The sequence below is a fragment of the Emydura macquarii genome, unplaced genomic scaffold (genome assembly GCF_026122565.2).
Source record: "Emydura macquarii macquarii isolate MOO-44397 ecotype Brisbane River unplaced genomic scaffold, CSIRO-AGI_Emac_v2 contig_2437, whole genome shotgun sequence".
In the NCBI taxonomy this organism is placed as follows: domain Eukaryota; kingdom Metazoa; phylum Chordata; order Testudines; family Chelidae; genus Emydura; species Emydura macquarii.
Genome location: NW_027132574.1, coordinates 790099 through 811874, shown reverse-complemented (window position 1 = coordinate 811874; position 21776 = coordinate 790099). Strand labels below are relative to the sequence as shown.

At 39.2% G+C, this 21776-nt stretch overlaps 1 protein-coding gene across 1 annotated transcript in view; it reads left to right on the top strand.

Annotated features, from left to right (window-relative positions):
• LOC137162626 (protein eyes shut homolog) overlaps positions 1 to 21776 on the top strand; it is a 340220-nt gene that overhangs the window by 146578 nt on the left and 171866 nt on the right. Inside the window, exons 4-7 of the mRNA XM_067562533.1 lie at positions 2424 to 2546; positions 14161 to 14274; positions 15498 to 15611; positions 16060 to 16173. Coding sequence (XP_067418634.1) covers positions 2424 to 2546; positions 14161 to 14274; positions 15498 to 15611; positions 16060 to 16173 — 465 coding nt within the window. The remainder of the gene's footprint in view (positions 1 to 2423; positions 2547 to 14160; positions 14275 to 15497; positions 15612 to 16059; positions 16174 to 21776) is intronic.

The following is a 21776-nucleotide window of genomic DNA, read 5'->3' as shown; positions in this document are numbered from 1 at the left end:
CTCTGTCTGGGTCACACCTTTGAAAAAGAACCCTTCGGTTCTTTAATTGACTGTATTTATTATAAAATGTCATTTTTGCTTTGATCATTATCTTGCAAAAAAACATCCGTTTTTGGAGTTTTGTTATTATCTGTTTAAAAAATAAAAAATCAATGTTGATAATATCTGTTATATTAAAATGTTAAAGTGCAATGTTAAAAGTTGCACGTGATTCTTCAGGGCCAGGAAAATCTCAATTGCATCTTTAGGATAGCTTTAAGATTGTTCAATGCCACTAACTCAGACCAGGACCTGGCCCCAAATGTTTATTTTTATAGAAATTTGGCACGTAATTATATTCAGTAAGTGCTAGCCTTAAAATTAAGGTCTTGTCTACTCTGCCTGGACACTAAATGTCACATGGCACTTCATAAAAGCTCAGGTTTGTCTGAACATGCAAAATTTCCCTTCTGCTTCCTGCTGCTGTGTACCATGTTGGTCACCTCCATGTAAGAGGTGGATGTATTTCAGTGGTGCTATATATATTCTAATGGTCTCTTGTAGTCTCTGTTCTAGTAAAAAGATGCAAAGCAGTGTCTGTTATAACAATTGATAAAACTGAGGTATGAAGTTCAGATCTTGATCCAAGCTTTTACTAAGTTTAGGAGAATGAGTGAACAGTACCTAGGGCAATGGGGCCCAGCCTGGCTTACGGTCTGTAGTTACTCTTGTGATATAATTGTTAAATAATAATAAATGCAAAGTTCAGCTTCAGCTGTTCAGGTCTCTGGCAGAAGGTGTGGATGTGGGCAGATTTTGTGAAAGTCTTTTAGCACTGAGTAAAGGGGAAGTGAAAAATACATCAATTGTTCCTACTGTAAAGTATCTCTCACTGCCCTTTTCTAAACATGGCTACTGTAAAGGACATGGGCATAAGGAGGTCTGGTCTAGTGGTGATAGCCGTCAGGGACAGTAGTTGATGAGCAGGGGTCAGAAGAATCAATAGAGCCGGGATCAATAAGCAAGAGTGCTGGTCAAAGTCAGGCTGGGGTCAGAGACTGAAGAGCAGAGATAGTACCGAGCTGCAATTGGGATGCAGGAATCAGGGTCAGAGCTAGGCCGGAACTGGAGACTGGAAATTAAAGGTGGTATCATACTAGAGTCAGAAGGTAAGAATAAGCATCAGGTGGGGATTGGAGACCGGAGATCAGGAAAGAAGGTGAGGTCTGGAGTCACAGCAGGCGCAAAGTCAGTGGTGCTGCCCAGACAATTTCATGGAACACTTTCCATGTTTAAATAGGATGATTGCAGCCCTCTGATTGGTCAGGATACTGTCACTGGGCAATACTTCCTGCAGTGCCTATTCTCCACAGTGCTCCCTGGCTGTGGCTCTATATGGTGGCACTGGGGGACCATGAGTTGTTTCAGGTTCTGCAAACCCAGCTTCTAATCCCTATATCCTTATGGTTACACTGAAAATACCTCAAGTTTAAAATTTAGCACAGATATCCAGCACCTGACAGGCTTGGAATCCAGCTGAACACACATGATCAGCAGCTGATTATTTTTTAAATAGTCAAATCTTTGTTAAAGTAAAACTTTTATTTGGTTTAAAATAATTTATTTTGGCATAACAAAGGAATGTCTATTGGAAATGGTGTTCTGAGCATGTCCAGTAGAAAGTGTCCTTTTAATTTGCAGGCATGCATATTAAATATGTTTGTTCAGGCATGTGCAGCTAGGACCCAGTTCTGTACAGAGACTCCAATGGGAGCTGAGGGCACTTGGCACATCATAATGTGGGCCCCTGGCTAAGTATGCATAGATTGGCTTAAGGAACTAATAAAACTCCACTGCCAAAAATTGTAATCTCTGTTTTATTAATAACTCTAGAATTATCCATGTATATATTTTAATCTCGGACATTTCATTACAAAAAACAAAAGCTCTATATTAATCCCAAAACACAAAAAAAGACGATGGGCAGCTTCTTAACCCCAGAATCTTTATGTGCTGAGTCTTGCAGGAATTAATCCTGTTCTTTTCAGTATTCCTAGAAATGTCTTTGTAAAATGTCTTTGGAATGTCTTTGGAAAAATTGAGACTCCAGAAAACTTTGCTAACAATATGCTGACAGCACCCACCATATGTTGAAGTTATGTGATTATTAAAAGCAATCATGAGTTTGCATGCTGCTTTATATGACACACATTTGTAAAGTACTTGGGATCAGTTGTATGAGAAGTGCTAAAAGGGCAAGATAATTTATTATACCATTGATAGAATTTGAAAGGATATAAGTAATGACTAGAAAGCCACTTAAAACAAAAGGTCAGGAACATGTCCATTATGTTTGTCTTCTTGGATGAAATATGTCAATGTTAGTTTTACTTCTTGTATTTTGCTCTAATTTTTTTTCACTTTTTTTTTTTTTATTTTGACAGGGTTTACCGGTCAGTTTTGTGAAGTCAACATTGATGATTGCCTACCACAACCTTGTGGAGCCCTCAGCATTTGCAAAGATGAATTGGATGGCTATCTTTGTTTCTGTGCACCTGGTTTTATAGGTGGGTTCAGCCATGACAGTATTTTAAAGCAGTACATTAAAGATTTGGCTGGAATATATAGGTTAACGTTTGTTCTTGAGTGGAGTCTAAGTATTTCTAAATAACAGAAAACAAGGTAATTCAGGACTAATAACATACAATTTAGCAGTGTGAGTCTGAGTCAGGTGAAAGCAGCCTCTGCTTACTGGCCCCAAAGTCTATCCATTTATAGAGTCTACTCACTCCAAGACAGTATTCCACTTCAATAACTAGTGTTTAATACCAGTTAGGCATTATGGGTGGGATCCATGAAGGGACTTAGGCATTGCAACATAGAGTGTCATAGTGCCAAACTTTCCACGCCCAGAGAATCATAGGAAAAACACTGCAATCCACAAAGCCAAGATGACTGCATAGGCTCTCGATACAATGAAAGGAGATAGCTGCCTTAGAATGTGATCACACTATATCTGACCTGTCAATCCTCATCCTCAAAGGAAACCTGCACAACACTTTCAAAAGATGAGCTTAAATTGATAACTTTGCGAGACACTAAAAATCATGACTGAATAGAGATTTTGGATTTATGGTTTATTACAACAATCTATAATCCACTATAAACCCGCTCTACTCTCATCAGCTGTCTCACACACCTCTTCATTTCCCCTCGTGACTGGAAGGGTGTTAACGAGCCACGTCACCTTGAATAGTCCCTTGAAATATGTATTAACTACTTATGTTAAACAATCTGTTACACCTTGTATTTAGCTGTGACACTCTGAGTACATTTCCCAGACCTGATAGACTCATAGACGTTAAGGCCAGGAGGGACCATCATGATCATCTGGTCTGACCTCCTGCACATTGCAAGCCAAAAAACCTCGCCCACCCACTCCTATAATAGACCCATAAACTCTGGTTGTGATACTGAAGTTCTCAAATCATGTTTAAAGACTGAAGAAGAGCTCTGTGTAAGCTTGAAAGCTTGTTTCTCTCACCAACAGAAGTTGATCTAATAAAAACATATTATCTCTGCACCTTGTCTCTCTAATATCCTGGGACCAACACTGTTACAACACCACTGCATACAAGTGGAAATTATTTGCATATCTAAGATAGAACATTATTTTAAGATTCTTTATTTTTGTGTAAATTTGTGTGAGTAATCCAAAACAGATTAAACAAATCCATTGTGAAAGTTTAAGATGACACTTTTTTTTTAATAGATTCTTTGGGAATATTGAGGTCTATTGTTTAAAGGCATGCAATTTTAAATTCCCCAGATTGTTTACTCAGTAAGCCATACTACTTCTGAGGGAATTGTTACATGGTGTGGATAAGGATCATTGACTTAAGTAACTATTATGGTGCTGTGTTCAGGATATAAAAGGGAAACATTTCCAATATTTTACTATGATCTGTGGCCAACTTCTGACGTCATGGGAGTGAATTCAGTGGATAGCATCTGAGTAAAGAAATGGATCTGTAGCAGTGTTGACCCAATAGTAAAATACACACTTTTTTCAGATATTATGACTGATAACATCAATGTACTTGTAATTTCTGAATATCTGTGCACATGGAATCCATTGTTGAATGCACAATCACTTTCCCAGAAGAGTGAGTAAGATTCAGACTCTGATGTCAGGTCCCTATATGATTTTTGAGCAAATAGAATAACTGAGCCTAATTCCAAATTTATTCCAAAGTGGGCCTCAGGCTTTGATATCACTCAGTGTACACACTTACTGGTGTTTGTCCCTAAGCCTCTTTTGTCTCCAGGAGAAATGAGACTTCACACTTGGGATGTGAGACAAGCACTGTGTTATTACCTTCACCCAACAAGAGCTTTTTAAATTGATTGGACTATTAGGGGTATTTTGAAGCAAGTTTAAAGAAAGGGCTGTTTAAAAGTGAATATTGAACTATGATATCCACAAGTTGACTCTTCCATTTTACATTAAATATCAATATGTCTGACCAGAGGTAGCCTCATCAGCCTCAGAGAGTTCCCGTAGCTAAAACCTGTAGGTCAGTTAAATGGACCTCTGTTCATACACTCACCAAACACTGCTCATTAGTGCCAGTGTCCAGATCTGATGCCAAGTTTGGCTGGGTAGTATTGCAATTAAGATGAGCTCCCACCTCCTCAAGGAGCTAACTACTAGATAAGCACTAAGACTGGGTTCCACATATACAGATACTCAAATAATAGAACCATAAAAATGTAAGTCATCTAGTCCATCTCTCCTCCTTTCCTGCCCTCTACCCCCCGACAGTTGTTTGTCTAAACTGTTCTTAAAAATATCCAGTTATGGGGATTTTAAACCCTTCCTAGCTAACCTGTCCCCGTGTTTAAGTATCTTTATAGTTAGAAAAATTTTCCTAATATCTAACCTAAATTTCCTTTGCTGCAAGCTAAACTGTTTCATCTTGTTTTACCCTCAGCGAATGTAGAAGGAATGTTACTTACCTTAAAGTAACTGTGACTCTTCAAGATGTTCTGTATATGTGGATCCCATGACCCACCCTCCTTCCCCACAGCTCAGAGCCTCAGATCAGGAACTGAGGGATGGTTGCGGTTATTTCACTCTTTATGCTGTCAGGGGTGGGGGCAGGAAGGCAGGCTGGTCAATGTCCCAATGGACTAAGCTGGCTAAAGAATCTCCTCTTCTGTGAGTGGGGCACATGCACACCAAGAGTGGAACAGAATATCTTCAAGAATCACAGTTGCTGTAGGTAAGTAACTATTATTTTAATAACTGTGATACTTTAAATTTTTTGTTTTTTTGTTTTTAAGTTGCTGTGCTTGTACGGTAGTCAAACACCAAACCTCAGTATTACAGCTGTTTTCTTTATTATTTTCAGAACACATAAGAACGGCCATACTGGGTCAGACCAATGGTCCATCTAGCCCACTATCCTGCCTTCTGACATTTCCCGGTGCTAGGTGCTTCAGAGGGAATGAATAGTACAGGACAATTATTGAGTGATCCATTCCCTGTCATCCTGTCCAAGCATCTGGCAGTCAGAAGCTTAGGGACCCCCAGAGCATAGGGTTGCATCCCTGACCACACTGACTAATAGCTAATGATGGACCTATTCTCCATGAACATATCTAATTTTTATTTGAACCCAGTTATAGTCTGGCCTTCACATCTTCCTCTGATGAGTTCCACAGGATGACTGTGCATTGTGTAAAGAAAAACTTCCTTTTGTTTTTTTTAAACCTGCTGCCTATTAATTTCATTTGGTGACCCCTAGTGCTTGTGTTATGAAGAGTAAGTAACACTTCCTAATGTACTTTCTCCACACCATTTGTGATTTTATAGACTTATATTATATCCCCACTTAGTCATCTCTTTTCTAAATTGAACAGTCCCAGTCTTTTTAATCTCTCCTCGTGTGGAAGCTATTCTATCCCCCTAATCATTTTTGTTGACCCTCTCTGTACCTTTTCCAGTTCTAATGTATATGCTTTTTTGAGATGGAGTGTCACATTGTCTGGAGTGGCTCACAACTGTGAGTTCCTATCTCAGAGCAGCCAATTCTATAGAAAACTAACTAAAGATTTATTAGTGAAGAAAAGGAAATGAGAGTTATTGAGAGGGTAAAGTGTGTAAATATATATGTACAGGTGAGTCACAGTCTATAATTCCAAATGGTAGCAGACATGTTATACCCTGCCAGTTTGCCAAAAGTCTCTCAGGTTACTCAGAATAACTCTGGGCATCTTCATCTTCTCTTCCTGTTAGAATCCAAACAGTCCAGAGATATAGGATCTTTTTTTGAATTCTATATTTATTATATTGTAACATGCAAAGCAAGCTGACAGTGTCTCTATCCATGTGGGTTTTTCCTTTGATGACAGTGAGTGAGGAATGCACTTAGCCTTTTGACCCCTGACCATCACATAATGGCCACTTGCTTTGAAATTAGCATTTTCTGTTAAAGTTCATAAATCCTTCATTTAGAGTTCACAAGATTTCTTTGATGGGTTATTTAGTTACATGGGTATACATCATATATATGTTTGCTGTTATGTTATAACAGGGATAGATATGTTGAAAAAATACAAGTAACATTCCACTTGTTTTCATGAAGTTTAAACATCTGAATACATACTTATACATGTAACACTTTGATCTATACTAACATACAAGTGTACTGGCCTGGGGTTCTGACCAGAGATGGCACCTGGCTTGCCAGTATCACATGGGGTGACCAGAACTGCATGCAGTATTCAAGGTGTAGGCATACCATGGATTTATATAGTGGCATTATGATATTTATTGTTTTATTATCTATCCCTTTCCTAATGGATCCTACCGTTGTTAGTTTTTTTAACTGCTGCTGCACACTGAATGAATTTTGACAGATAACTATCCACAGTGACTCCAAGATCTTTCTTTTGAGTGGTAACAGCTAATTTAGAGCCCATCATTTTGTATGTATAGTTCAGATTATGTTTTCCAATGTATATTATTTTACGTTTATCAACATTGAATTTCATCTGCAATTTTGTTCCCCAGTTATCCAGTTTTATGAGATCCCTTTTTAATTCTTGGCAGTCAGCATTGGACATAACTATCTTGTGTAATTTTGTATCATCTGCAAACTTTGCCACCTCATTGTTTACCCCTTTTTTCAGATCCTTTATGAATATCTTAAACAGGACTGATCCCACTCCAGATCCCTGGGGGACTCTGCTATTTACCTCTCTCCACTCAGAAATATAATAATTTATTCCTACTCCTTGCTACTCTTTTAACCAGTTACCGATCCATGAAAGGACTTTCCCTCTTATCCCATGACAACTTACTTTGCTTAGGATCCTTAGGTGAGGTACCTTGTCAAAGGCTTTCTGAAAGTCCAAGTATACTATATCCACTGGATCACTCTTGTCCACATGTTTATTTGATCCCCTCAAAGAATTCTAAGGGATTGATGAGGCATGATTTCCCTTTACAAAAACCATATTGACTCTTCCCCAACATTTTGTGTTCATCTACGTGTCTGATAATTCTGTTTTTTACTATAGTTTCAACTAATTTGCCTGGTACTGAAGTTAAGTTTACTGGCCTGTAATTGCCAGGGTTGCCTCTGGAGCCTTTTAAAAAAAAACAATGACATTATATTAGCTATTCTCCAGCCATAGTACAGAAAGTGATTAAAGAGAGAGGTTACATGCCCCAGTTAGTAGTTCTGCAATTTCATATCTGAGTTCCTGTAGTACCTTTGGGTGAATACCATCTAATCCTGGTGACATATTATTGTTTAATTTATAATTTTTTTCCAAAAACTCCTCTATTGACATCTCAATCTGGGATTATTCCTCAGATTTGTCACCAAAAAAAAAAAAAAAAGGCTCAGGTGTGGGAATCTTCCTCACATCTCTGCAGTGAAGACCGATGCAAAGAATTAATGTATCATCTCGGCAATGGCCTTGTCTTCCTGGAATGCTCCTTTAGAACCTGGATTGCCCAGTGGCCCCACTAATTGTTTGGCAGGTTTCCTGCTTCCAATTAATTTTGTTTTGTTTTGTTTCAGTTTTTGTGTCTTTTGCTAGTTGTTCTTCAAATTCTTTTTTGGCCTGCCTAATTGTACTTTTACACTGAACTTGCTATAGTTTGTTCCTTTCTATTTTCCTCAGTAGGATTTGACTTCCAATTTTTTTTAAAGGATGCTTTTTTGCCTTTAACCACCTATTTTATTCTGTCATTTAGCGAGGGGGGCCTTTTTTGGTCCTCTTACTTTTTTTTTTTTTTTTTTAAATTTTTGGAGTATACATTTAATTTGAGTCTTTATATGGTGTTTTTAAAAAGTTTCCATACAGCTTACAAGCATTTCACTCTTGTGACTCTTCTTTTTAATTTCTGTTTAAGTAGCTTCCTCATTTTTGTGTATTTCCCCTTTATGAAATTAAATGCTACTGTGGTGGTCTTCATTGGTATTCCCCACCACCATCACTTCCACACACACAAGGTTGTTAAATATAATTACATTATGGTTGTTATTACTGAGTCATTCAGCTATATTCACCTCTTGGACCAGACACTGTGCTCCACTTAGGACTAAATCAAAAATTGCCTCTCCATTTGTGAGTTCCAGGACTAGCTGTTCCAAGAAGTTGTCATTAATGGTGGCTAGAAATTTTATCTCTGCATCCTGTCCTGAGGTTACATGTACCCAGTCCATAGGAAATAGTTGAAATCCCCCATTATTACTGAGTTTTCTATTTCTATAGCATCTCTAATATCCCTGAGCATTTTACAATCATCATCATCATTCTAGTCAGGATGTTGATAATATATCCCTACTGCTATATTCTTATTAATCAAGCATGGAATTTCTATCCATAGAGATTTTTATGGTATAATTTGATTCATTTAATATTTTTGCTATATTTGACTCTTTCTTTCACATATAGTGCCTGTCACCACAACAGCATGACATAATCTGTCATTGCTATATATTTTTTACCCTGGTATTACAGTGTATCATAGATTATAATTTTCCATCAAGTTTCTGTGATGCCTATTCATAGTCATAAAATCGTTGGACTGGAAGGAACCTCGAGAGGTCATCTAGCCCAGTCCCCTGAACTTATGGCCGGACTAAGTAGCATCTAGACCAGTGTTTCTCAATTTCTTTCCACCTATGGAAACCTTGCGCGCCTATGCCATACCCTTGGAACCCTTGCCCGCCCATGCCATACCGTCCACCAAAAAGTCAAGGAAATCTTCCTCTTTTCTGCAGCGCGGTGTTTGCTTGATTTGGCAGTGCGCTTTCAGGGCCGTTTTCGGCGGCCCCATCAGCTGATCGGCAGCGCGCGAACAGCTGCTCGGCGGCACCGGATTTTTCTCACATTCGGCGGCGCGGTACAGTTTATTCGTGGAACCCTTCCGCTCAGCCCACAGAACCCTAGGGTTCCGCGGAACACCATTTGAGAACCACTGATCTAGACCATCCACAACAGGTGTTTGTCTAACCTCCAATGATGGAGATTCCACAACTTCCCTAGGCAATTTATTTCAGTGCTTAACTACCCTGAAAGTTAGGAAGTTTGTCCTAATGTCCAACCTAAACTGCCCTTGCTGCAATTTAAGCCAATTACTTCTTGTTCTATCCTCAGAGGTTAAAGAGAACAATTTTTCTTCCTCTTTTTTGTAACAACCTTTTATGTACTTGAAAGCTATTATCATGTCTCCTCTCAGTCTTCTCTTCTTCAGACTAAACAAACCCAATTTTTTCAATCTTCCCTCAGAGGTCATGTTTTCTAGATCTTTAATAATTTTTTTGCTATTCTCTGGGCTTTCTCCAGTTTATTCACATCTTTCCTGAAATGCAGCTCCCAGAACTGGACACACTATTCCAGTGGAGGCCTAAACAGCACAGAATAGAGCAGAAGAATTACTTCTCATGTCTTGCTTTCAACACTCCTGCTAATACATCCCAGAATGATGTTCGCTTTTTTTGCAACAGCGTTACACTGTTAACTCATATTTAAACTTGTGACCAACTATAACCCCCCAGATCCTCTTCCGCAGTACTCCTTCCTAGGCAGTCATTTCCCATCTTTTATGTGTGCACCTGATTGTTCTTTCTTAAGTGGAGGTCTTTGTATTTATCCTTATTGAATTTTACCCTATTTACTTCAGACCATTTCTCCAGTATGTTCAGATCATTTTGAATTTTAATCCTATCCTCCAAAGAAAGCACTTGCACACTTGCAACCTCTCCTAGTTTTGTATCATCCCCAAACTTTATCACTGAACTCTCTATGCCATTATCTAAATGAATGATAAAGATATTGAAGTGAACCAGATTCAGAACTGATCCCTGCAGAACTCAATATGCCCTTCCAGCTTAACTGAAAATCACTGGTAACTACTCTCTGGGAACGGTTTCCCAACCAGTTATGCACCCACTTTATAGTAGCTTCATCTAGGTTGTATTTCCCTAGTTTTTTTTATTAGAAGTTCATGTGAGACAATATTAAAAGACTTCCTGAAGTCAAGATGTAACACATCTACCGCTTCCCCCCATCCACAAGCCTTGTTATCCTGTCAAAGAAAGCTAACAGGTTGGTTTGACATGATTTGTTCTTGACAAAGCCATGCCGACTGTTACATATTACCTTATTATCTTCTAGGTGTTTGCAAATTCATTGTTACTCCATTATCTTTCTGGGAACTGAAGTTAAGCTGACTGGTCTGTAATTCACTGGGTTATCCTTATTCCCCTTTTTAATATATTGGCAGTATATTTGCCCTTTTCCAGTCCTCTGGAATCTCTCCTGTCTTCCATGACTTTTCGAAGATAATTGCTAATGGCTCAGATATCTCCTCAGTCAGTTTTTTGCGTATTCTAGAATGCATTTATCAGGTTCTGTTGACTTGAAGATATCTAACTTGTCTAAGTAATTATTAACTTGTTCTTTCAGTTATATCAATATCCTCATTTAATACCAGACAGTCAAGTTCATCCATATTAGTATTTAGGTTTCTAGTGATTATATACAAGCACTTAAAAATGTGTCAATATTTAATCATCTGTGTTCATGTGATGTAATTGAATGGGACTCTTTTTTTCATTTGACTGTTTCTCCTCAAATCCTTTCTATACTTTATCAACTTTAATCCTCTCCTATTTACTAGGATATAGAGAATCCCCGTTAATAGATCCTCCCCTAAGACATGTGCTCCTCTGAACCTTTCAGCTTTGCCCCAGCCATCTGGTTCCATTTTGGATTGGTTGGAACCCATCCTCCCTTTATAGACTCCTTCTTCCCCAAAAGGTTCCCCAGTTCCTAATAAAACTTAAATCCTCCTCCTTACACCATCATCACATTCACACATTGAGACCCTGCAGTTCTACTTGTCTAACTGGCCCTGCATGCGGAACTGGAAGCATTTCAGAGAATGCTACCATGGAGGTCCTGGAGTTTAATCTCTTACCTACCAGCTTAAATTTGGTCTCCAGGACCTCTCTCTTACCTTTCCTTATGTCATTTGTATCTATGTGTACCATGACCACCGGCTCCTCCTCAGCATTGTACATAAGTCTGTCTAGAGAATTGAGAGATCAGCAGCCTTTGCACCCAACAGGCATTTTACCATGTGGTTCTCCCAGTTATCAGAAACCCAGCTATCTATATTTCTAATAATCAAATCTCCCATTAATATTACCCGTTTCTTCCTAATAATTGATGCCCCCCCCCGCCCCTCTACATGGGTATCTTCAGTGCGAGAGGATACCATGATGTCATCTGGAAGGAGGGTCGCAACTATGGGATCTTTCCCTGTGCTCCAGTTTGATGTTCTCTTTCCCAGAGACTTTCATGCTCTTCAGTAGCACAGAGGCTGTCAGAGTGGGGGTGGGACTGCTCTACTGTGTCCCAGAAAGTTTTGTCTATTTATCTCTCTGTCTCCCTTAGCTCCTCCAGTTCAGCCATGTGGCTCTCAAGCACCCATAATCAGTCTCTGAGGGCCATGAGCTATTTGTACCAAATGCACACATACACTCCCTGCCCCCAAGGCAGGTAATCTTATATGGTGCATTCAGGGCAATAAACTGGACAGCCCTCACTTTGCCATTGGACTTCTGCCTACATTATTTTTATTCTTGAAGCTTTTTTGTTGTTTGTGGGTATGTGCAATCAGCAGGAGCATAGAACTCCCCTGGTGCCAGGGTGAGGAAAGCGAGCTCCTCCTGCTCCAGACCAGGGCAGGAGATGACCACTCCTCCAGCCACTGGGGCCACAGAGGGAAAGCAAATTCCACCAGCTCTGGGGCCATGGTGTGGGATGAGAGAGCCAGCTCCACCAGCTGGGGAGAGGGAGAGCCAGCCCCATGACTCTGGGGCTGTGGAAGGGGCTAGGTGGGGGATCCAAATACGGCCAAATGTTTATTCCTGTGCACGCCTCTGGTGGGGGTTCATTCACCTAAATTTAGATATTGTTAAGTGAATTTGGCTCTCAGGTTCCCTCTTTAAACTCCCTTGTAAAATTCCCCTGTTTGTTGCTTCTGTTCACTAGCTTTTCTGGTCACTTGGGAGCTGAGTTTTTAACTCTCATTTTCCCTCAGTAACCCTGCCTCCTAGCTAAGGGATTAGGGATCAAAGAATGGCAGGCGAGAGCCCTATTAGGAAGTTCTCAGCCTTGCCTAGCAGTCCGCTATGCTAGCACATGGCCCTCCAAATGGACCACACTATAAATTTCAGTCAGGCAGGCAGACAGCAAGCACATAACAAACAAACAGACAACAAACTCACACAAAGAGTCATGTAGTTGTTCCATGTAGTTGTTCCTCATTCACCTGGAGAACTCACTGCAAAACTTCTGTTTGCTGCTCCTGTTTGCTAGCTCCTCTGGTTGCTTAGGAGCTGGCTTTGTAAACCCCTTATTTAAAATACAATATCAAAGCCATTTATTATTACTGTAGACTAAGGACTTGTCTGCATGGGGGAAGAAACCTAGAGTAGGTAGCACATGCTAGCTAGTGCATTCTAGCTACTCAGCACTAACTCCCAGGTTTGGATACACTTACTGCACATTGACTACATCTACATTATGAGCTAGAGGTGTGGTTTCTAGCTCACATACAACATACTCGCACTGGTCCTCATCAGGCTAGTGTGACTGTAGCTACGCAAGCTGGGAATCTCATCCCTTGCTCATAGTGTAGACGTAGCCTAAGAGTGCCCTGAAGCTTAGTACGTTTCCAAAGTGTATTATATTAATGCACACACAATAAGTGTTTCTGCAAGGGGAGTTAGTGTTATTAACAAATAGCTGCGATGGGCCTTTTTCCCATGTTGACAAGGCCTAAATCACTGCTGAAGTTTTATTTCATCCAACTGTTTTAAACAGTTTAAAAGTTCATCCAACTGTTTTAAACTTGCACTAATATAAAATCAGAGTAGTCTCTTTTGTTAGCACTAATTTTGTGGAAATACTGTACCACTTTGCTCCATTTTACCAATAACAATCTTGGTTCATAATTGTCTTAAAAATAAGAAATCTCTTATAAAGAGTCAGAAAATTTTTATTCACTGAGGTTTGGAACTATATTAGCCAATCTGATCTCTAATATATATGAAAAGGAGTGCTTTCAAAGCTGCTGTTTACCTCTGAGACAAAAATTAAAAATAATCGCATCCGTTCTTGTGCATCAATAGAGGTATTTCTTTTCTGGACATCTAACAACATCTCCCTTGGATATCAGTTAAAAAGGAAAAAAAATATTATGCTACTGACATTCTTGGCCATAATGGAGAACTTACTAAGTATTTCCAAAGAAAAACTTCAGAACAAATGTAACAAAACAAACTTTTTTTGTTTCAGGGAAACCAAAGATTTGATGCCCCTAAGAAAAAAAAGGAGTCGTCTTCTTGGTTCAAGATATCTTTATCACAATCCAAAAGAAATTATTATTTGCTTATTAGACAGAATCATAAAAATATCTGGTTCCTGCCTTTAAGCAACAAGTTAAATTCCCTGCCAGCAATTGAAGACTCATTGATAAAACTTCTTTGTACATAACCTTGGTTATTAGATATCATTGTTTCTGGTTCCACTGGTGACCCACCAGTGTTATATTTCTAATGAAGTGATGCCTTTGCTTATTTCCAGGTAATAACTGTGAGATTGAGGTGGATGAGTGTCTAAGTGACCCCTGTCACAATGGTGCCACTTGTGTTGATCATCTCAATGCCTTCAGCTGCCTGTGTTGTGATGGATTTCAAGGTAACAAAGAATTTGTAAAACAGTATGATTTTTGAGGGTTAATAGAGGTTGGTGTTACACCATTTTTAGAAGCTAATACCCAGGTGATAAGTTATATATATATCATTTTAACTTCATCTGAAGTTTTAAATGTGTAAATTCTGTATGAATACATCCTGAACCCTGTTACCTTCCTATACGTTCATAGCATCCTATGAATGAGTGATTACTTCTGGCTGGCAGCAATGAAATTTACTATGCAACATATATTGTTTCCTTTAAATGTTTGAATTTGCTGGCAGGCTGGATGTAATTGGTTAAGACTATTGACTTCTGTTGGGACAAAAAGCTTTATTCTCAATGCATATGCTGTTTTCACCAGTTTGGTGGTGTACTGATTTAGATTGATTATTCAAGTGTATTCATTAGTATCTGTCATTATTCTGCTCTTTCAATTCATATTAGGAATCTAAAATGAACACATTTTCTTGGTTCAAACTTCCTGAAATGATGCAGGTGTTTAGATTTGCTGAAATATTAATGTAACATATATTTCAAATATAGGGCAACATCTTAGTTTTTGATTGATAGCGATTTGTGGGGATTTTTGTTTTATTCTCAAAACAAATATAATTTGTACTGTCATTAGAAGAATTTTAAAACTTTCAAAGCTTTTCAAGTCAAAGTCATTTTTCATTTATTGTTTTTTAAATGACAAAATATTTTTTCAGAAATATTAATCACACAATATCTGTTATACTTTAATTACCAATGTTGATGTGATAGTTAATTAATTATGTTCTAGACTTTCATATAACCTTTTTTTGTCTACATCAAATTTCTTTCATTTTGTGAGAGTTAACGTGCTACCTTATCAAGAACAGAAGGAAGATATCCCCTCATGTCATAGCAAATTCATTCTATTATATTTCAATGTCATTTGCTTTCTATTTTTTTTATATTGATATAAATTGTTAAGGAAATTGCCTGCCTTAAGTCATAAGAATCAATTCAGTGACAGTGAAGACTATGTTTTTAAATTTTTATTGGAAAAATCAATGAATAACTTACACAATAAAATATCAGAATACTACTTTAGAGGCACAGATTCAAAGTATTCTGTTTCTGGTGAAAGATTTTCAGTAGGTAAACTATTTTAAATAAGAATAAATACATATTTATAATGAAATATGTTGGTGCTATAATAATTTCCTCTTCCCCTACACTCTCCCATCAATCTATAGGCACAACTTGTGAAATAAACATAAACGAATGTCACTCATCACCTTGTCTACACAATGCAACCTGTGAAGACCTTATCAGTGGATATGAATGCATCTGTCTACCTGGCTTTGCTGGTGAGTGGCATTGATAGAGAATCTAGCTTTCTATGGAAAAGTAGCCCACAAGGCATCTATTAAAACATTATTGACTAATTTGCTGGTGCTTCCTTTTCATTTCTCTTTATCTACCCTTGCCTAATGTTTCATTTACATTCCAACAAACTGGAACACTGACTCCATCTGTAAACTAAACAGCACAAGATAAATTAGGTCACATCTAAACAGGACTTGAATGCTTCCACGCCTAGCAAAGATTAGTCAGTGTTTAGTAATTCAGAAAGAAGTTGTTGTGGTTTGTGGTGAGGTGAAATAAATGAACTCTGACACTAATATATGTAGGGTCCTTATTTGCCTGATTTAGACTCGCTTCTCATTACAAGTCATTTGAAATTCTTGAAGTATAAATTGAAGAACTATAAATTGGCAGCTGTTTGTCTTACTAAATATCCAAATCTTTTCAAAGGTGCAAGATGCGAAACAGATATAGACGAGTGTGCCTCATTTCCCTGCAAGAATGGAGCCACCTGCATTGACCAACCTGGTAATTATTCCTGCCAATGTGTGGCTCCATTTAAAGGTAATGAATACTGAGGGAGAGGAGAAAGCAAACATAATTAACTTTAGAAAGCATTTGTGTCACTTGTCTGAACTCATTTCACTCTTCTAACGGTATTATTAGTCCTTCATTTTCTCAAACAGAACTTTTAAAATGACCAGCCAATTATTCTACAGGCTGCAACTAATGTGAAATAAACTTTGTTTATGCATCTACTAAAAGAATTCCGTTATTAATCAGAATGGATACTATAAAATCACTTCACTAACAAAACTGTGCAGAAAAGGAAATGAGGGGTAAATGGTAATAGAATAATCTTGGAAAACTTCAGTTGGTTTTTCATTATTTGCATTTTTTTCCTCTAATTCTATTACCCATGTAATTTTCTAATTATTTTTGCACATTCAGAATGGAAACTTATAGTTAACTTGGAATCCATAAATTGGTCAATTATTTCTATTGATAATTTTAAGGAAAATTTATTTAAGGTTCACACTGTAATATGGTGACCATTTTCAGGAGAATTGCTTGTTTTTTTAATTTTAATTACTCATTGATACAAATCATAGTGACAGATTGTACATTATTCTTGAGAAAAACTAATTTAAATAATAAAATCAATTAAAATATGCTATCAGTGATTTATAAATTAAATCTAAACAAGTTATTTTTCTTTTACAGTTTAATGTAATGGCTCATATTAAGGTCTCTAGCATAATCATTAAAAGACAATTGTCTTTGTTAGTTAAGCCTGTGGGTTTTTCCCCCATTGGGGAAGATGGCTGCAGTAAATCAATCATTTATAAGAAACAATGAAGAGTCATGTTTATTTTATTATTTTAATTAATGATCAAAACTCTGCATATACTGTGTCGCTTTTTAGTTTTAATTTATGAACTCAATCTCTATTATAGTGCTACTTGATGTAGTCTGGTATATTAATAGCGGTTGATAGTCTGTGCCCACCATAGTTTGAGAATTGGCTCTGATGAGAGGGTTGAAGAGCTTTTCCAGCACAGCATGGGCAGTCCAGTTGCTTGCTGTGAGTACACATGTCATCTCCGCACTTGGTGTCAGATCTTCAGGAGAGTGCAATATCCAAAGGCTGTCATTTAGGCATCTCAATGAAGAGGGTAAATTTTCAAGAGAGTTCAGCTCTCTTTTAGTCACCTAAATGAAGTGGCAAGACTTTCAAAAGTCCCCAGCACCCAGCAGCTCCTGGTGCTCTCAATGGCAGCATGAGCACTTCAGAAAATCTTGTCTTCATAGCTAGATCATGCAAGTTCCTGAGGACTCCCAATTCCTACTGAAGTCATTACAAGCTGAGGTTGACCTGTACCTCACAGGATTGTTCATCCCTGCATCCTTGATTTTTATACGTGAGTCACACTGGTGTCAATGAAAGGGTAATCAGGCTTACGGTCACATCTATATCTCAGTTTCAGAGCTTCAGTTCTTTTTAATATTGATTGTGGTGAGGTGGCAAGGTTAGCTGAGAGATTCACAATAACCCAGATACAATGTGGCCATTAAATGAGCTAGTTTTACAAAAAACAATACAATTTGTCTTTGAACTTTGTCTTTAGTATAGTATAGTATATTCATCTTACAAAAATATTTTAAAGTAAATAAGCTAAACTAAAATAATTAGAAGAAACAATAGCAACCTGAAATTTTAAATTTTTCTTTCTCAACTTCAATGCAAAAATGTGTGTCAAGATTATGCTGTTATGAATGATGTCATTTGCTTAAAAGGATTTGGAATAAATCCTTATTCCATACTAATGGTTTCATCCTGCAAGCTCAGTATCTGATTTTAAAGATATGCACCAAGCATATTACATACAAGCATATTATAATGTACTGGCTAGTTTGTATGGCTATGGTACCACAGTCCTCTGCTGGATGGAATGTAAAAGCACCTTACTCAAGTACATGATTCTGTCACATTCAGATGGCTGCCATGCAAACTGTATGTAGCCAAGTGTAGCCACACATTTATTCATATCTGTATTGATTTGGATAAGATTCCTATTTACCCAGGCTTTTCTCCCTAGTGCCCTCTGCCTATTGTCATAGTTTCCCTGTGACATGACCTTATCCAGGAGAATTCCAGAGAATAAAGGTTTTGTTTCTCTTCTTTCTCCAATTTATCTCCTTGTTTTCTTTCATGTTTGAAAGCAGGCAAAGTGGAAAAAAGGGTGCATGCTTTACCTCCATCTTTACCTTCTTTTTCTCCATTTTCTCTTCCTCTTGTATGTATTTAATCATATCTGCTTCTGGTTTCATTATAAAAGGAAATTTGTGAAATCCCAAATTAGTGCCTTTATATTCTCATGTATGTTTTTATATATTCGCCATGTCTTAGTTTAGAGAGTCTGTAAAAAACATTAATTGGGCTGTTTCTTGAATCCTTTTCTTTTTAAAGCCAAGTACCTTAATTACCATGGGCCTACTTCACCAGTGACCTGCATTCCCTTTGCATTAGCAATGACAGCATAAAAGGCTCCAGAAAGCCTCCCCATCTGACAGCATAAAAGGCTCCCCATCTGATGCATAACTGTGCTCTGGCTATTCTAGATGCTGGAATGGTCTCTTGGGATCACTGGGACTGAACTGGTCATCCTTGACCCTATATGAGTTCAGCTCCACCAAGAGATGAATTGAGTCCTATGAGTTCAATTGTGCAGACCTCAGAAGGAGAAAAAAATAATTAATACAGTGGATACTGCTTAATAGCAACCTTCACATTAACAACTTCCTGTGAATAGCAACATTTTGCTGGGAAACAACCCCATCCCATTGTCTTTAATGTTAACGTAATTCAGATATGGGCAATGGCATGCTGCTTATTGAGGATTTTTCTGGAAGAATGGACCCAGCCATAGGAAGGTTTGTGAGGCTGCAGCCAGGGAAGGAAGTACTGGGACATGTCTTCACTGGCTTAAGCCCCCCAAGTTCGAGTGCACCCAGTGCTCGGCACATCCCAGTGCCTCCTTCCCAAGCTACATCCCTGCAAACCTGCCTGCACTCAGTGACTACTCAGGAGATAAGAGGCTGGGATTCCTGCATTCCCACCTAATGAGGAAGCCCCTGCCAGAGCCTGGCTCTGCAGGCGAGGAGATGAATCTATGGGCAGGGCAGCAGCAGGGGATGGGAGATTGCAGCCCAGATGGTAGTACTTTCTCTGGGGGAAAAGAGAGCTGCATGGTACCTCTTCCTGCTGCTAACCTGTCCATGGCCTCCTCCCACCAGCCTGCATCTCTGTGGGACCACAGAATCACCATTTCTCTGCTTCTTCCCTGTCCACAGCCTCCCCTTCTCATGGAGATCCCAAGTATCTAGGCTCCAGTCCCCTCCCCACTGCTGCTAATCCCACAGGATTACAGGGCTGCATCCAGGAAGACATGTCCCAGTGCTTCCTTCCCTGTCTGTAGTCCCACAAACCTATCTTCCACTTATTGGTGACTGCCACATAATTTGCTGGAAACCGTGGGACTGCTAATAAGCAGAATCTACTGTATATTTAACTACCCTCCAGATGGGACCTAAAATAACTTAGCTACACCTAAAAACAGCACAAGTGTAAAATCTGATATCTCAGGCCCCTTCCCTGGTTAGAAACAAGGGCTGGGACCTGTGGGGAAAAACTGAAGTCTTCCCTTTCCTGTGGTATAAGGTCCTGGTTCTAGTCCATGAAATGCTGGACTTCAAAATCACGACACTTTTGTCTAGAAAAGCTATTAACTGGCTGTGATGGGTTGGAGTAGGCCCCGAGACCCTCTGCTTGAGGCCTTAGGGTCTTGCCATACCCATCCCAGGAAAGGAACAGCAGAGAAGTCTTCCAAGTGTGCTAGTGTGGTTGTAGAGAAGCAGCCAATCAGGGCCCAGCAGACTCACATAAACGGAGCTGCTGGGCCAGAGTTACTCAGTTGTTGTCTGGAGCTGGAGGTGCAAGAACTGTGTTCCTGGCTGAAGGAACAGCAGGGCCATGGACAGATCAGTTGCTGGCAGGGACCCAGGGAGCAATCCTAATAAGACTGAGCAGAAGACAGTTGCTGGCAGGGACCAGAGGACTGTGAGGTAGCCCCTGGCTGGCTGCTGGGACTTAGTAAGGACTGAGGCCAGGGAGGGCTGCAGGAGATAGTGTCTCCAGGGAGGAAGCCCTGGGGTATGGCCCCATACTAGGGCCAGGACAACTTAAAGACTGACCCCAGGGAGGGCTAGAGAGACACCAATAGAGGGGTACTTGGATTGGCCCCTGTTGAACTGTATACCCTGGAAGGGATCTCTTTGTTTCACATACAGAATACAGGTGTGACTCAGCCAAATGAAAACCTGTCTGAGAAGCCACCGACAGGGGTCACCACAAACTTAAACTGCAGACACACCTGACCACAAGGGGGGCTCACAAGAGGTGGGTGCCATGCTTTTACATTGGATCAGAAGTAAATCATCCCAGATTAGGCTCTTGGAATGAGTAATTTGAGGTAGGAGAAGAGGGAAATATTTCTTTGGCAGGTTATTTTTTTCTTTAAAAATTACTGCTTGGTAAACTGTTAAGGAATTAGAACTGTTAGAATGAGTCCTGGGATTTACTCAACAGGTTATAGGCATTTGATAAATTTCACAAGCATGTAGTAAATGTATTTATCATATGCCTCCCAAATTTATAACATGAATATCCACACCAAGTACATAATGCGTGGTTGTGAGTGTGCGCTAGCAAGGTGTGGATTCCGTCTCCTCTTCCTAAATGTGGATTTCCTCATTTCCAAATTACCCCAATCCAATGCTAAAGTGTACAGAACACTTTTATTGTCCTGTTAGCTATTTTTATTTGCTCTCATTTGTACGCTATAATCCCCTGGAGTAATATAAATCACCCAAGTACTGTGTTGTAACCCAGATATGGATAGTGAACAGCTATATTCATCACCCTTTAATTCCCATCACACTGTTACCCTTCAGATACTTTCAAGGTAAGCTCGGATTGCAGGTTTCCCTGAAGGCATCAATCGCCTTGCTCTAGGCGCTGGATTAAATGTCTCACTCGGATATTTTCCAAAACAAACTGTGTGTTTTATTAAAGTAACAACAAATGGTATTAATGTACAGGGGTCAAACAAATATGGGGAATGAACCCCAGAACCCTTAACCAGTAACACAACCCGTGGCAGATGTTTCCCAATGTCTCTTTTACACTCCTCACAATCTCTCTTCGCCTCCCGGCGCTGATCTCCGATCTGGTCTGATGGCACCCGTCTATTTCTCGTCCACGTCCGTCGAATCTTCTCCTCCTCAACACAGCACGACAACCGAACAACCTGTAAGGGTAAAGGAACAGCCCCAACTGCCAGGCGTCCAAGCCTTATGCTAATCATGGCACTTGGTCAGCCTGAACTTCTGACCTTTCCCAAGTGACTGACAAGTCTCTTTTATGTCTAGCCACTAGAGACTCTAAGAGCTCTACAACTATATACATATCTATTTACAGGAAGGGAGGGGAAGCGAGTAGGGGTCAGAGCCACCTTACAACACAATGCAGCAAGGCATTTCTCTCCACATGTAAACCTTTAACCTGGAAACACATCTAGATTGGTAGCTTCTGCCAGGTTACAGTA